The 13,255-nt window shown below is 39.0% G+C and overlaps 1 protein-coding gene and 1 long non-coding RNA gene across 3 annotated transcripts in view; one reads left to right on the top strand and one right to left on the bottom strand.

Moving 5' to 3' along the window:
• Positions 1 to 1,674, top strand: part of VPS4B (vacuolar protein sorting 4 homolog B) — a 30,639-nt gene extending 28,965 nt beyond the window's left edge. Inside the window, exon 11 of the mRNA XM_059409795.1 lies at positions 200 to 1,674. Within this exon, the coding sequence (XP_059265778.1) occupies positions 200 to 301 (102 nt within the window). The 3' untranslated portion in view covers positions 302 to 1,674. The remainder of the gene's footprint in view (positions 1 to 199) is intronic.
• Positions 1,675 to 3,253: 1,579 nt separating this feature from the next.
• LOC132023672 (uncharacterized) overlaps positions 3,254 to 13,255 on the bottom strand; it is a 28,038-nt gene continuing 18,036 nt past the window's right edge. For both annotated transcript variants that reach the window (XR_009406021.1, XR_009406020.1), the window contains exons 2-3: positions 11,426 to 11,552; positions 3,254 to 6,689 (exon numbers count right to left, since the gene is read on the bottom strand). This is a non-coding gene — a long non-coding RNA (uncharacterized LOC132023672). The remainder of the gene's footprint in view (positions 6,690 to 11,425; positions 11,553 to 13,255) is intronic.

Here is a 13,255-nt window from a genome sequence, read left to right as displayed (position 1 = left end):
GGTTTCAAGTTGCTGTGCAAAGGAAGAACAGGATCAGAGATGTCCTCTAGAAGGAATAAGAGCATTTTATTGTTAGTTACTTATGGCATACTGCAAATACTTAGATTTAACCTCAGGTGGAAAGTTAGTTAATAATAGTGCAATGATGTTTATTTGATTTGATCATTACTAATACTACTCTTTTCTTTTTCCCTGACAGTCGGATATGTTACGGTCACTGTCTAACACAAAACCCACCGTCAATGAACATGACTTGTTGAAGTTAAAGAAGTTTACAGAAGATTTTGGCCAAGAAGGCTAAACCAAAGACAACGAAGAAGACATTTACCATGTGTGTTCTTTCTTTCATAGGTACTTTTGCCTTTCTTGGATGGCATTCAGATTATTTCCAGTAAACTCTTTTCCCACAGGGAAATACAGATCTCACTCCAGAGTTCCTTTAATTTTATCCATATTTTTGTTCCATTACCAGTTAAATGCTCCTGTTAACAAAAATTATAAAATAATGGATAATAAGGAAATGAGTGATAAATGAATGGCAAAAAATAGGAATTACCCAGAAGAGGATTAACATTGATTGAGATACCAGTATTTAGAATTGGTGGTATTTGCAAAGAGCATTTCTCTTTTTTTATATTCTTTTTCTTTTTCTCTTTTTAACCAAAAATGAAACAGGCCTTATTTTATATATTTTGAAAAATAATTCTTAATTCTCATCAATGCAAAATTTATTTACTTTATTAAAAATTTTTAAATGATAGAATCTTAATTCTCAGGGATGTGCGGTAAAACAGCAAAGAGCACTGTGATTGGGCTTGAAAGCTTCTGAATTGTGTTCTAGCCGAGTCTCATTGAGTTTTGATAGGCTAACATTTTTCTTTGTGTCGATTTCAATAATTTCTTTAAAAGCAACAAGCTTCTATAGTTAAATAATACCTTTCACTGTGCAGTCTCAAAAGAAGGACTTTCTAAATTGGCGTTGTCTTCATCTTGAAGAAGAAAATTGTCTATTTCGGTATCTTTTTATAGCACGATTGACCAAAACAGATGGCAAATAAAAACATACTTTTTAAATAATTCTGTCATGATACTATAATGGGAACCTTTGCTAAAGGAATGGCCTCCCTTTGAATTATGGGAAATTTCTTGTGGGTGTGTGTGTACATATATATATAGATAGATAGATAGAATTTTTTTTTTTTTAAATATAGGCTACCAAGGGTCTTGTCTTTTACCTTTTAAGTCCAGGGAAGTTTGTCTTTGCCACACATATGTTATCAAATGTAATGCTCTTGAAGCTTTAGAAATGAGCTAATGTCTCATTAAATAATAAAAAACAAACATGATATGTTATTTTAATATCTCCAAATAAATCTGAAGGTGTATGTTACACACTTTAGCGCAAACACTAAGTTGTGCCTTGTGCATTTGCATTGGCTCTGTATGCAAAAGTATTCAGTTAGCTGGAATGAGGTAGATTCCTTAATGACTATAAAGTTCTACCTTGCAAATACTATAGAATAACTTGCATTTTAAAGTATATTTGCACATTTTACATATAAAGCTGTATGGTTGCCTTTGAGTTTTCTGTACAGATTGTTTTTGTTGATACTAAATGGAAATCATAGGCCTGAAATCCGCTGTTCTTACGTGAAGTAAATTGATATAACCTACTGTTGGCTATTTTCTGTGTATGCTTCTTTATTTTGGGATCTTCTGTATAAGAGAAATTATTATCTAAATTGATTAGATACCAAGAAGTCATTAGAAATTATTGAGAATGCGTACTTGAAAATTCTATTCGTCAACAGCTTTTATGTGAGGGCTGGGAGTTGTCAGACTAACAGCTCTTTGTGGCTGCCTTTTAAAATAATTTATATTCTTTATCAACCTCAGAATTATATAGTATTGCTATTAATGATATCATTAGGAGAATTCACATAATTATAATAGTTGAAATTCAGAATTTTTTGTAAATCCAGAATTTTTTTTTGAGGAGGTATTTTACTTTGACAAAATACATGACCCGGTGGTAAGTAAGTACAGCATTGATGCTAAGTGGATACTTTATCACATTGAATTCTTCTGCGTGCTTCAAGAACTGTATTTCAGTATCCATATCACTTCCGGCCATAGCTCCGTTTTCTGTATTACATCTTAATACGTTTTTTACATTTCTGGTTCTAAACTTATTTCTGGAATCAAATAATTCTAGACTTATTCTAAAGTGATAGCGCATACACCATACCTCATGAGTTCTTTATGGACAGATAAGTGCTTAAAATGTTCAGGCTCTGTCTGAACTTGAACAATTACGAAACTGGGGTAGATGGTTTCTGAGGCTTCTTGACATGAGCTGGGTGTTGAAGAACATTTTTTTTCTCAGCCTGGAATGTATATTTGATTATTAATGGGAAGTACCATTCAGACACTTGTCACTGGCATAGCCAAGAAATTGAGGACCACCTCTGTAATGTTGTAGCCATAGATGTCACTTGACACTGTCGTAAATGAAGTAAAAGCAAGGGGCCAGCATGGACACTGCCTTTCCCTCACCTTTCTGAGCTCTGGTAGATGTACTTTCATGCCTCCATTCCTTCTTTTACGTCCTTCTGTTACTCCACTACAGTGTCGCATCTTCTCTGCTAGTCCCAATCCCATTATTTCCCTGAGTACCTAGCTCATGACCTATATTCTCTCTGCCGGGAAGAATTCCTAAACTAATCCCACTCCTACCTTGGGGTTCTAGTAATAAATTAGTACTAAGTTGTTAATTAGTAATAAATTGCTACTACTATCGTTAAGATTTTTATCCCAATTTGAAGCCCATTCTGTTACTCTTGTTGAGATCATTTGGACTGTAAGCTCATCAGAGAGCTACATTTTGACTTGCAGCTAGCACCGTGCTACACGCTGTTTATTAGGTACTTAATAAAGACTTGAGAAATAAGGGAGTTAATGTCCTTTTACTGACTTACTGGATTATCTATGAGACTTCTTATAAAATAGGTCATTTGAAGTGGCTTTGTTCTTGCTGGTCTAGTGAAATGGTAAATTTCAGTCTTGGTTACTGGGGATAGAATCGGGTAGGCCAGAGCCGGCTCCTGCTGGCTTATGAGAACCAGTACCCATGTCTTCCTACCTATGAAATCCTTGAGCTCATACTGGCAGCTTGAATCGGCTCTGGTGGGAGGATTCACGCTGCAGAAATCAAGTTGCAGTTAACATGGTGTCACATAAAATGGAGTCAGTCTGTAGTTGAAAAATTAATGTTTATTGCATTTATCAAAGTAATGTACAGAAGTTACATTTTTAGAGCCATAAAAAGCATTTGTTAAAATCCAGTACCCATTTATGATTTTTTTATTTTTATTTTTTTTAAGAAAAACCCTACAAGCTAGGAATAGAAGGGAGCTAATAAAGGGCATCTACAAAAAGGGAAAAAAAGCAGTACTGTAGGAAGCATCACACTTAATTGTGAATTATAGAAAACTTTACTCTCCTGCTATCACCACTTCTTTTCAACTTTAGACAGGAATTTCTAAGTTTAGAGATTGAAAAGGAAACAAAATTATTTTCAGATAACATTGTATATGTAGCAAATCCAAATTAATCTTAGAATTTGAATTTAATAAGGTTACAGCATGCAAAGTTAATCAAATCATGGTGTATATCTGAGCAACAATTAGGAATTGAAATTATGAAAACAATACCAATTATAATTGCATCAGATATCTCAAGTCTGAAAGATGTGCAGACCTTCACATAGAAAACTAGGATACATTACAAAGGAAAACCTGAGTAAATAGAGAAATGGGCCTTGTTCATGAGTCAGAAGATGGTTGAAGTATCAGTTCTAACCGAGTTGAATCTAGACTTAATATAATCTCAAATCTGATATGTAGATCTCTGCACATCTACGTGTATGTTCTCTAATCCCCAGACACAACAAAGATGCTTTAAAAATTGATGATTGAAAAGAAAAAATATTTTAAAGTTTGCATCCATTTTTATAATAGTATGTTTCTCCTAGCTGTATGTTTCTGTTTGTATACATAGAAAGGTAAATTTTTTTTCACCTCATGTTCATTTTGTCATTTGTGGTTAGTGAGATTTTGGTTGATTTTTTTTTTTTTTTTTTAATTTTCTCTCCCCCTTTTATCTTCAGGTATATTTTCAGATCACCTTTTCAGTGAGAGATTCCCCGGTCGTCCTATTTAAAATCGCAGTCCCTCCGGACGCTCCTTATACCCATTCCCTGCTTTAGTTTCCTCTGCAGCACTTACCATGTAACATGCTGTGTAGTTCCCTGTTTTTCTCACTTGTAGTTTTTTCTGCTAACATGTATGTTCTGTGAGAGCTTGGATTTTCTGGTCTTTCTTTCCTCTCTCTCTGCTGTATCTCAGTATCCGGAACAGTGCCTGGTGCCTGATGGGTGCTCAATAAATATTTATTGAGTGAATGAATCTGTAATTTTTTCTCAGTCTGAATACTTTACAATAAGTATGTATTATTTTTGCCCCCCTCCAACCTGTCCCACACATTTTTTACTTTAAATTAGGAATGAAAGCAAATACATCAAGAAATTAACAGTGGCTAAATCTGTATGGTAGCAGTATGGATGTTTGCTAAGTTTTCCTTTGGGTTTTTTTGTTTGTTTTTTGTTTTTTTTTTAATAATTTTTTTTAAGATTTTTTTTTAATTTATTATTTATTTGACTGACAGAGATCACAAGCAGGCAGAGAGAGAGGAAGGGAAGCAAGCTCCCTGCGGAGCAGAGAGCCCAATGTGGGGCTCGATCCCAGGACCCTGGGATCATGACCTGAGCTGAAGGCAGAGGCTTAAACCCACTGAGCCACCCAGGCGCCCCAAGTTTTCCTTTGTTTTTATCTTTAAATATTTTAATTTCCCAAAATAAGCAAAAGTTTTTAGGGAAGAATTACAATTGGGCCAAGAGCTGATCACAGGAGTTTGTGTCCCCCTCTGGAGCTCTATAATAATAGGAAAGCTTTTAAGAAGAGAGTAAAAAACAGAACAGCGTAGACAAGTCATCAAACAAATGTACTTGGGAAGCATGCTGTTCCCCCAGACTGCCCTTCTGCTTTTGGGAATGCCCCTAGCCTCCCGCTACAGGAACCAAAGTGGGGACATCCTGTTTTTCTCCATCACAAGGCAACCCTCATGGGCACCCGACCAGCCATGGTGTATCAGGTGCTGCCATCCAGGTCCATCTGTCTTGAGCACCACAAAGATGGCAGGACGTTAAAAACAGAATCCGCATCACTAGTATCTGACCTGATGGGAATCTGGTAGCTCATGGTGAGACAGCTAATTACACAATGGTCTGTGGTCCCACGGAATGAAGTGCCCAGTGAGGACAAGACACGGGAACTCCTTCCTAGCTACTACAGAACAAAATGAAGGCAAAGACTGCTGTTTTGAGGTTAGGGCAGGGAGAGAAACCCAGAGATCCATGACTATAAACATTCCTCACATTCACAGTATCAAAAAATTCAAGTGAAACTTAGTATTTGTGCAGTTACCAAGTGATAGCAGTTAAATTCAGATTCAACAAGTTTTGTGGAGTTTATTGGTTTTTTAATGTGAAGGTAAGGAAATTTGGGAGGCAAAGAGCAGGGTGCATAGTATTGGGATGTGTATATTTATAAGGATTTGAAGGATTCTGAGCCTCGGGACATACCTGGAGCACTCTGGGTGGGAATGGAGTATTTTGGTGATCAGTCAAGAAAAGGAGAGCCGAGTTTCAGAAATGATCAAGACTTAATGATACAGGTTCAATCAACAGACTGAATTTAGAATTTCAGTTTGAGCTGCTGGGAGTGGTTTTAATTGCTTCGGTGGTTGAAGAAACAACTCGACAATCGAATCGGAACTCCCTTAATACATAATGCAGAAGGAAGAACCCAGTATCTTTAGGAAATAGAAATGCTGGCATGGATTCATCTTTTGAGAACCTTCCCAAGGCTTCACTGTTCCCAGGGGAGATCCATGACCCAGCCCCGTAACCGAGCCTTTGATAGGTGAAAGCCAGTTATTTCACTGGCTCTTTGATTTCGTCAGAGCTGAAAAGATCCTTTGGTTGCAGAAGCCATGTCATGTCAATTAACCATTACAAGCCAAGTGGATTTGTCAGCATATGAGGCAATTAGAACGTGCATGCGTGACAATTAGAATGATCTTCCCCACGGAGTTCATAAGCAATAATTCAGTGATGCTGGGATCCTTGGGACCAGAGTAAATGAAGGTGCTACTTTCTTAGTATGACCAAAAAACCAAGCCTGGCCTCCAAGAGGCCTGACCATCATGGCTTAAAGCACCATTTTCTCTCTTGATTGCTGTGGATCAGGAGCTCACGGGGTCTAGCTGGGAACCATGTGCACAGATGTGGTCACAGAGCGGCTGGGGCTGGCATGGCAGAGCAATGAAACTCCGGGGGGCAGTAGGGGCAGCTCCATGAAGCCTCCCCAGGCAGTGTCTACGTGGGGCTTCCGCCAGGTGGTCAGGACGAAGGCTTCGAGATCCAAGTATTCCAGAGAGGCAGAAAACTTTGGCAGTCTCTGTAGCAGTCTCAGAAGTCACACTGCGTCCCCACTGCCGTACTGTATTGGTTGGAACAGTCACAAAGGCCCTCCAGTTTCTAGGGGAGAGGATATAGATCCCACCTGTCACTGGGAGACAAGGCAACACTGTGAAAAAGGCATTTGAGTTGAAAGATATTGTGGCCATTAAAAAAGAGAGACGTACAAGAACCAAACCTAAAAAACCGAAAGTGCTTACTCCTGGTGGAGTTGGGGTTTGCGGGTCAGGAACTGCTGATTTCTATTACCAGCCCACTCTACTGTGGCCAGTACTCTTTTCATCAAAAAATGAAATGAAAAAACATCAAAATCACCCAAAGATAAAGCAGTGTCATGGTTAAAAATATTATCAGATATTATCTAAACCATGTAAGATAATATGCACGAAGAAAAAAAGTAGGAGTATGATAGAAATCTAGGTTCGCGTAGAACTGAGACATACTTGGCTTTGCCCCTAATGTGCCTGCCTTCAAGAAACAGAGTTCAGTTCAACAGACAAATGACTCAGCGGTTAGAGCGCAATGCTTTGAGTTCATGGACAGGTCTGTGTGGAGACCCAGGGGACTGGAGGACAAGCACTGAAGGAAGACTAGAAGTAGAGGGTGGAGAACCCTATTTGCCATCCTTGGGGAGTGACTGACTCTTCACCTTTCTGTTCTGAAAACTAATCATGGGAAAGATGAAGCATTTACCCTCCATCCTCAGGAGGAACAGCCATTTATACCAAGTTGACAGAAAACTGGTGCTTTTTCTCTCCCCCTCTTCTCTCTGCCCCTTCTCTCTCTCTCTCTCTCTCTCTGCTGTAGAGAGAACAGCAAAATTTAAACTCTCCTGTGGCAACCCCAATGAAATAATTGACCCAGGCAAATATCAATGGATGCTAAAACTATCGCATGAAACACTGAATATTTACATGGGATTTGTTTCCTATGTTGCCTGAATGACAAACCACTCAAAATCCATGTTGGCCTAAAATACCATTTATTTTTTTGTCATGGCTGCAAGTTAAGCAGAGCTCCATGGACAGGACTTGCCTCTGACCACGTGGTGTTGGCTGGGATAGCTTGACCTGGGCTGAAGAATTCAAGATGGCTTCACTCCTATGTCTGATGCCTCCAGCTGGACTGGGGGGACCTCTCTCCTCTTCATGCACTATTACGATTCAGTAGTCCAGCCCGAGTTTCTTTACTGGGCAGCTTGAACCCAAGAGGGCAAAAAGAGAAGCTTTAAGGCATCTTAAGGCCTAGGCCCCAAAATAAGGATATACCACTTCTACCACATTATAATTACTTAAACTGTTACAAGGCCAGTCCAGAATAGGGATGAAAAAGATTTCTACCTCTTGATGGGAGGAGCAGAACATGCTAACAGAAATGGGAGGAATTATTGGTGACAATCTGCCTACATTTCATGGTGTCACTCCCAGGTGACCTGCTGTTTACAGAGGGGAATATGATCTTTACAATGGAGAGAGACGCTCGTCACCACCTTACCCAAGAAGTCCAATTAAATTGAGCATCACTTACAGTAGACAAATTGACATGTGCTGCTGGGTAGGAAGAGATACAAAATATGCTTATCCTACCAAAAATGTGGGATCTGAATCTCCTCTTGAAACAAAAATGTTAGCCATACACCTAACAGCTGGGTTCCAGAAAATTCAAGGGAGAGAGACATAACATTGGGAAGAACCAATCAGTCAAATGAGAATATAGGGCATCTACTAGATAACCAGCCTGGTCTCCACAAAGTGGAGACCCTTAAATGAAATAAAAGGTTAAGAGACTCTTCTAGATTAAAAGAAACTAAAGACAAAACCCAATAACCCAATGGCTGTCATGCCAAGACATTTGGATGTAGCCAATCCTTGATATAGGAATAGTTGTGTCTTAGAAAGTTGCCAGACCTCCAAGACTTCTATCTTCTTTTCCCAAAGACTTCTAAATAATTGTCAATAGATTCATAACAGGAGATAAATGTCTAGTGTACCAAGTAAGTCTGTTACTGGTGTTCTTATTGCTTATGTCCAGAGACGTTCCTTAGCTCTCCTCTTCCACGCCAGGAATACAATAGAAGAATCTTTGCAGAAGGCTGGACACCTCAGTGCCATCCTATCTGAGGATTGGCCACTGGTGTGTGTCCATGGGTCCAACCCTTAGAACTTGTGATGTGAGAGATTCTGTCCCCATTCCTTCTTGGAGCCTTAAAATTCTCTTTTCTCCTCTTGCTCTCAAAGGTCTTTCACTTAATCTCTTCAGTGACAAGAGAAATTAGGATTTGTTAGGGGGAGTCAGCCAATATGAAAACATTTTGCGGGCCAAGATGCTTTTGTCTGTGTACACCGTGCAAGTGAAGCCTGATATCCTCACATAACACAGGAAGAGAAAAGCCAGAGAGGAAAAAAACACATGTCTTAATGATGCTGCCACACGTTGTGAGGTCATCCCAAGATGTTCTATGAAAGGTCTGAAGCCAGCTATCTCTCTGGGTGATAGCACGAGTAATAATTTAAAATTTACTCTTTATTTTCTTATTTGTTTAACTTTATGAGGTGAGCATTTGTCATTTTTACTGTAAAAAATACATGACATAAAATTTACCATATTTTCTATTTTTATATGCCCAATTCAGTGGCATTAAATACATTCACACTGTGTGGAACCATCACCACCACCCATTTCCAGAATTTTCATCAACCTGAGTGGAAACTATTAAATAATAGCTTTCCACCCCATCCCCCCAGTCCCTGGCGACCACGATTCTACCATCTTCCTCTATGAATTTGCCTATTTTAAGTACCTCATATAAATGGACTCAAACACCATGTGTCCTTCCGTATGTGGCTTATTTCACTTGGCACAGTCTCTTCAAGGTCCATCCATGCTGTGGCATGTTATTAGAACTTCATTTGTTCAAGCTGAATAATATCCCATTGTATGTACATATAAGCCACATTTTGTTTATTCATTTATCTGCCAGTGAATATTTTTCTTGTTTCCACCTTTGGCTATTGTGAGTAATGCCGCTAAAGACATGGGTATTCAAGGATCTGTTTGGGTATATACCCAAGAATTGAGGCCCTTTTGGGTGTATACATAGGAGTGGAACTGCTAGGTATGTAGAATCATCATATGCTGAATCATCACATGGTCATTCCATGTTTAACGTTTTGAGAAACCACTACAGTAATGACACCATTCGGTATCCCCATCACCAATGCATTTTGCCACATCTTCACCAACACTGGTTATTGTTCATTTTTGTTTAGTTTAGTTTTTTTATAATAGTCATCATAATGGATGTGAAGTATATTTGTTATTTTTCAAATCAGAAAAAAATGTCATCTACAATTTATGAGGACCTAGAATGAGGTGCTTTGGGGTGATGACCGCAGGTATGTAACCCCATCACAAACCTCTGCTATTCATTCAGTCAGTCATGTGAAGATGATCTCAATAACAATTTTGATATTTTTAAATCATGGATATTTTTTGCATTAATTTTTTAATATCATCTTAAAATGCCATTTATGTTGATGACTGATTATTTTGGAATCCCACCAAACTTTGTTCCTGAGTCAAGTGCCTCAGTTGCTTCCCCATTCTCTCGTCCTACCACGTTTGTAGACTGTAAGTATGGTTGAGGGTACTAGAAGTAAAGTCAAATGCAGTTGACTAGGACTTTTCTTTGCTAAACCTTTGAAGTGAACAGTCACATGTGTTCTGCACTAGCTTTTGAGAAAAGAGCTCCTGCTCATGTGCAGAAAAGCATCATTTATAAGGTACTACATGTAGCAAGTAACAAAGAAAAGCATTTGGAATTTCCTAAATAACTTACACTGAATGTAAGCTTTTTTGTAGTTGGGTCTAAATTCTGACCAGGTTTATTTAACATTTTGGGTAATTCAAATGCTAGAATTTTCTAGCATTTCTAATACCAAAGAAGGGAAGTTGCCAGGTTAAGGGCTGGGTGTTATGTGTTGTCACAAGTTGAGTTCTCCAGAAGCCAACAAGAGGAGTTTGGGGGGCAAGATGTTTGCTACAGATGATCCCCTGTGAAGAGAAGGAGGAGGAAGCAAATTAGGCAAAAAAGTCAAATTCTACAATTTGGGTAGGACTCAGCGTGGATGGTTCATCTCTGCTGGTGAGGCGTCACTCACTCGGAGGGCAAGTTGGTGTTCATGATGCTATGGTAGCCATCTTTGGAAAATAGAGTTTCCTATGAAAATACTTCTCCAGACGAACCACTGTTATACTTTTAACAAAGAACCTAATAGTTTTGTCATTCTTTTTCTCAATATTATTATATTCATTATTTTTAAGTCTCTGGACTCTAACAGCCAATGATTAGAGCTTGCATTTTGCATGTGTTTGCTTTGGTTAGGTGTCATTTCATTCTCCTGACTGGGTTGCCACAGAAAGGAAATAAAAAAGGACACTGGGCATTCAACACAGTTTGAGGAGCATTGCTGAATGCACTGATCTCAGCCACCGATCTCAGCCGAGATGGAGAAGGGCAGTGCTGCCTGCGGGGTGCCAGCCAGCCCTTCATTACACAGAACAACCCGGATGTACCAAGAGCTGTGGGAGCAGAAGACAATGTGATCCCGTCAGTCAGGAGTGTTCATTTCCCTCTTCGTTTCTTCAGGCTGTCATTAGAGAAGTTGATGTTGTCTTATTTGCCTCTATAATGACACCTCATTTGGCCCCATATCCTCTACTTCCTTTGATAACGTCTTAGCCCTTTCCCATAACAGCAATAAAATATGCATCCTTCCCCTTCCTTCCCAACTCACCTGATTTGAGTCAATATTTCTTCATGCTTACCTTCGTGGTGTTAAATGTTCATACTTGTATGACTTGATTTGTCAGCTTGAAACGATTCCTTTCGATTTCAGTTATAAATGACAGCATTCATGAAGTCACTCCCACCTTCCACATCCTCCTTCTCCTCCTAAAATGCATTTCTTTTATTATTTTTCCATTGTTAAGGTATATACCAATTACATAGCATTCTGTTCCCTAGCTCCTACATTTGTTTTAGTTCTTGTTCTACTGTTAAGTATATTTCATTTCTGAAATTCTCAAAAAACAGTATCATACTTTTCCGGTTATCTTTCAGCTGGCTACATGCTGAAATATTTGTGTCCTCCAAAATTCATATGTGAAATCCCAGTGCCCAACAGGACGGCAAGTGGAGGTGGGCCTTGGAGAGGTGATTTTGGTCCATGAACGGGATTAGTGCTCTTCTAAAAGCCCAGAGAGTTCCCTTCCCCCTTCTGCCACATTAGGTCACAGTGAAAAGACACCATCTATGAACAAGGAAGTGGGCCCTTACCAAACACCGCACCTGCCAGCGCCTTGATTTTGGACTTCCCAGCTTCCAGAACTGGCAGAAATAAATCTCTGCTGCTGATAAGCCAATGAATCTGTGGTATTGTTTTATAGCAACCCAAAGGGACTAAGAGCTCCATACTTGCCTCAAGAAACACTCATGGGAAAAACATTTCCTTACTTACTGCATGCTCAGTGGGTGAAGTACAGATTAGCTGGGTAAGAAACCTTGGCTCAACATTCTTTCCTAAAGGATCTTATAGATGTATCTTTGTTCTCTTGTGTTGAATGTCACCATGGAGAAATCTAAAACTAGTCTGATCTCTTTTATAAATAAGCGACCCGGATTTTTTTTTTTCCCTGACTGACCAAAAATCGCCATTCTTTGAAAATCCAGTGTTTTTTCTAATGGTTTTATAGTTTTACATTTATGTCCATGATTCCTTCTGCATTAGTCAGGGCTCTCCAGAAACAGAACCAATAAAAGATGGACTGATTAACTGACTGATTATAAGGAATTGGCTTATGTGATTATGAGGGCTGTGAAGTTCCAAGATCTACAGGTGAGTTGACAAGCTGCAGGCCTGGGAAGAGCCAAGATTTCAACTCAAGTCCAAAGGCAAAAAAAAAAAAAAAAAAAAGCTGATGTTCTAGTTCAAAGGCCAGCAGGCAGGAATAATTTTCTGTTACTTGGTGGAGGGTAAGCTTCAGGTTCTATGTCAGCCTTCAACAGATTGGATGGGACCCATCTACACTGGGAAGGCCGATCTGCTTTACTCACTCTACTGATTTAAATGCTTATATCACTATATGCACTCTTGGTGAAAAACCCAGAACACTGTTTGACCAAATATCTGGACACTCCAGGGTTTAGTCACAGTTACATAAAATTAACTATTGGGCCATCTGAATTAATTTTTGTGGAAGATGGAATGTCCAGGTTGAGGTTTATTTATTTATTTATTTATTTGGTCTATAGGTGCCCAATTGTCCCAGCACCATTTATTAAAAAGGCTACCTTTCCCTCCATTAAAGAGAGGAGAGGTCAGAAGGAGAAGCAGACTCCCCGCTGAGCAGGGAGCCCGATGCAGGAGTGGATCCCTGGGCTCCAGGATCATGATCTGAGCCTCAGGCAGTTGCTTGGCCAACTAAGCCACCCAAGTGCCTATTCTTTTCAAAATAAAGTCTTAGCTCTTCTTGTTTCTTCACTTTTACAAACAAATTTTAGAATACTCCTGCCTCTATCTACAAAAAATCTAGCTGGGATTTTTTTTTTTTAAAGATTTTATTTATTTATTTGACAGAGAGAAATCACAAGTACAC

This window comes from Mustela nigripes, chromosome 8, assembly GCF_022355385.1.
Source record: "Mustela nigripes isolate SB6536 chromosome 8, MUSNIG.SB6536, whole genome shotgun sequence".
NCBI lineage: Eukaryota > Metazoa > Chordata > Mammalia > Carnivora > Mustelidae > Mustela > Mustela nigripes.
The sequence above is the reverse complement of the archived record's forward strand: the minus strand, read 5'-3'. Positions and strand labels throughout refer to the sequence as shown.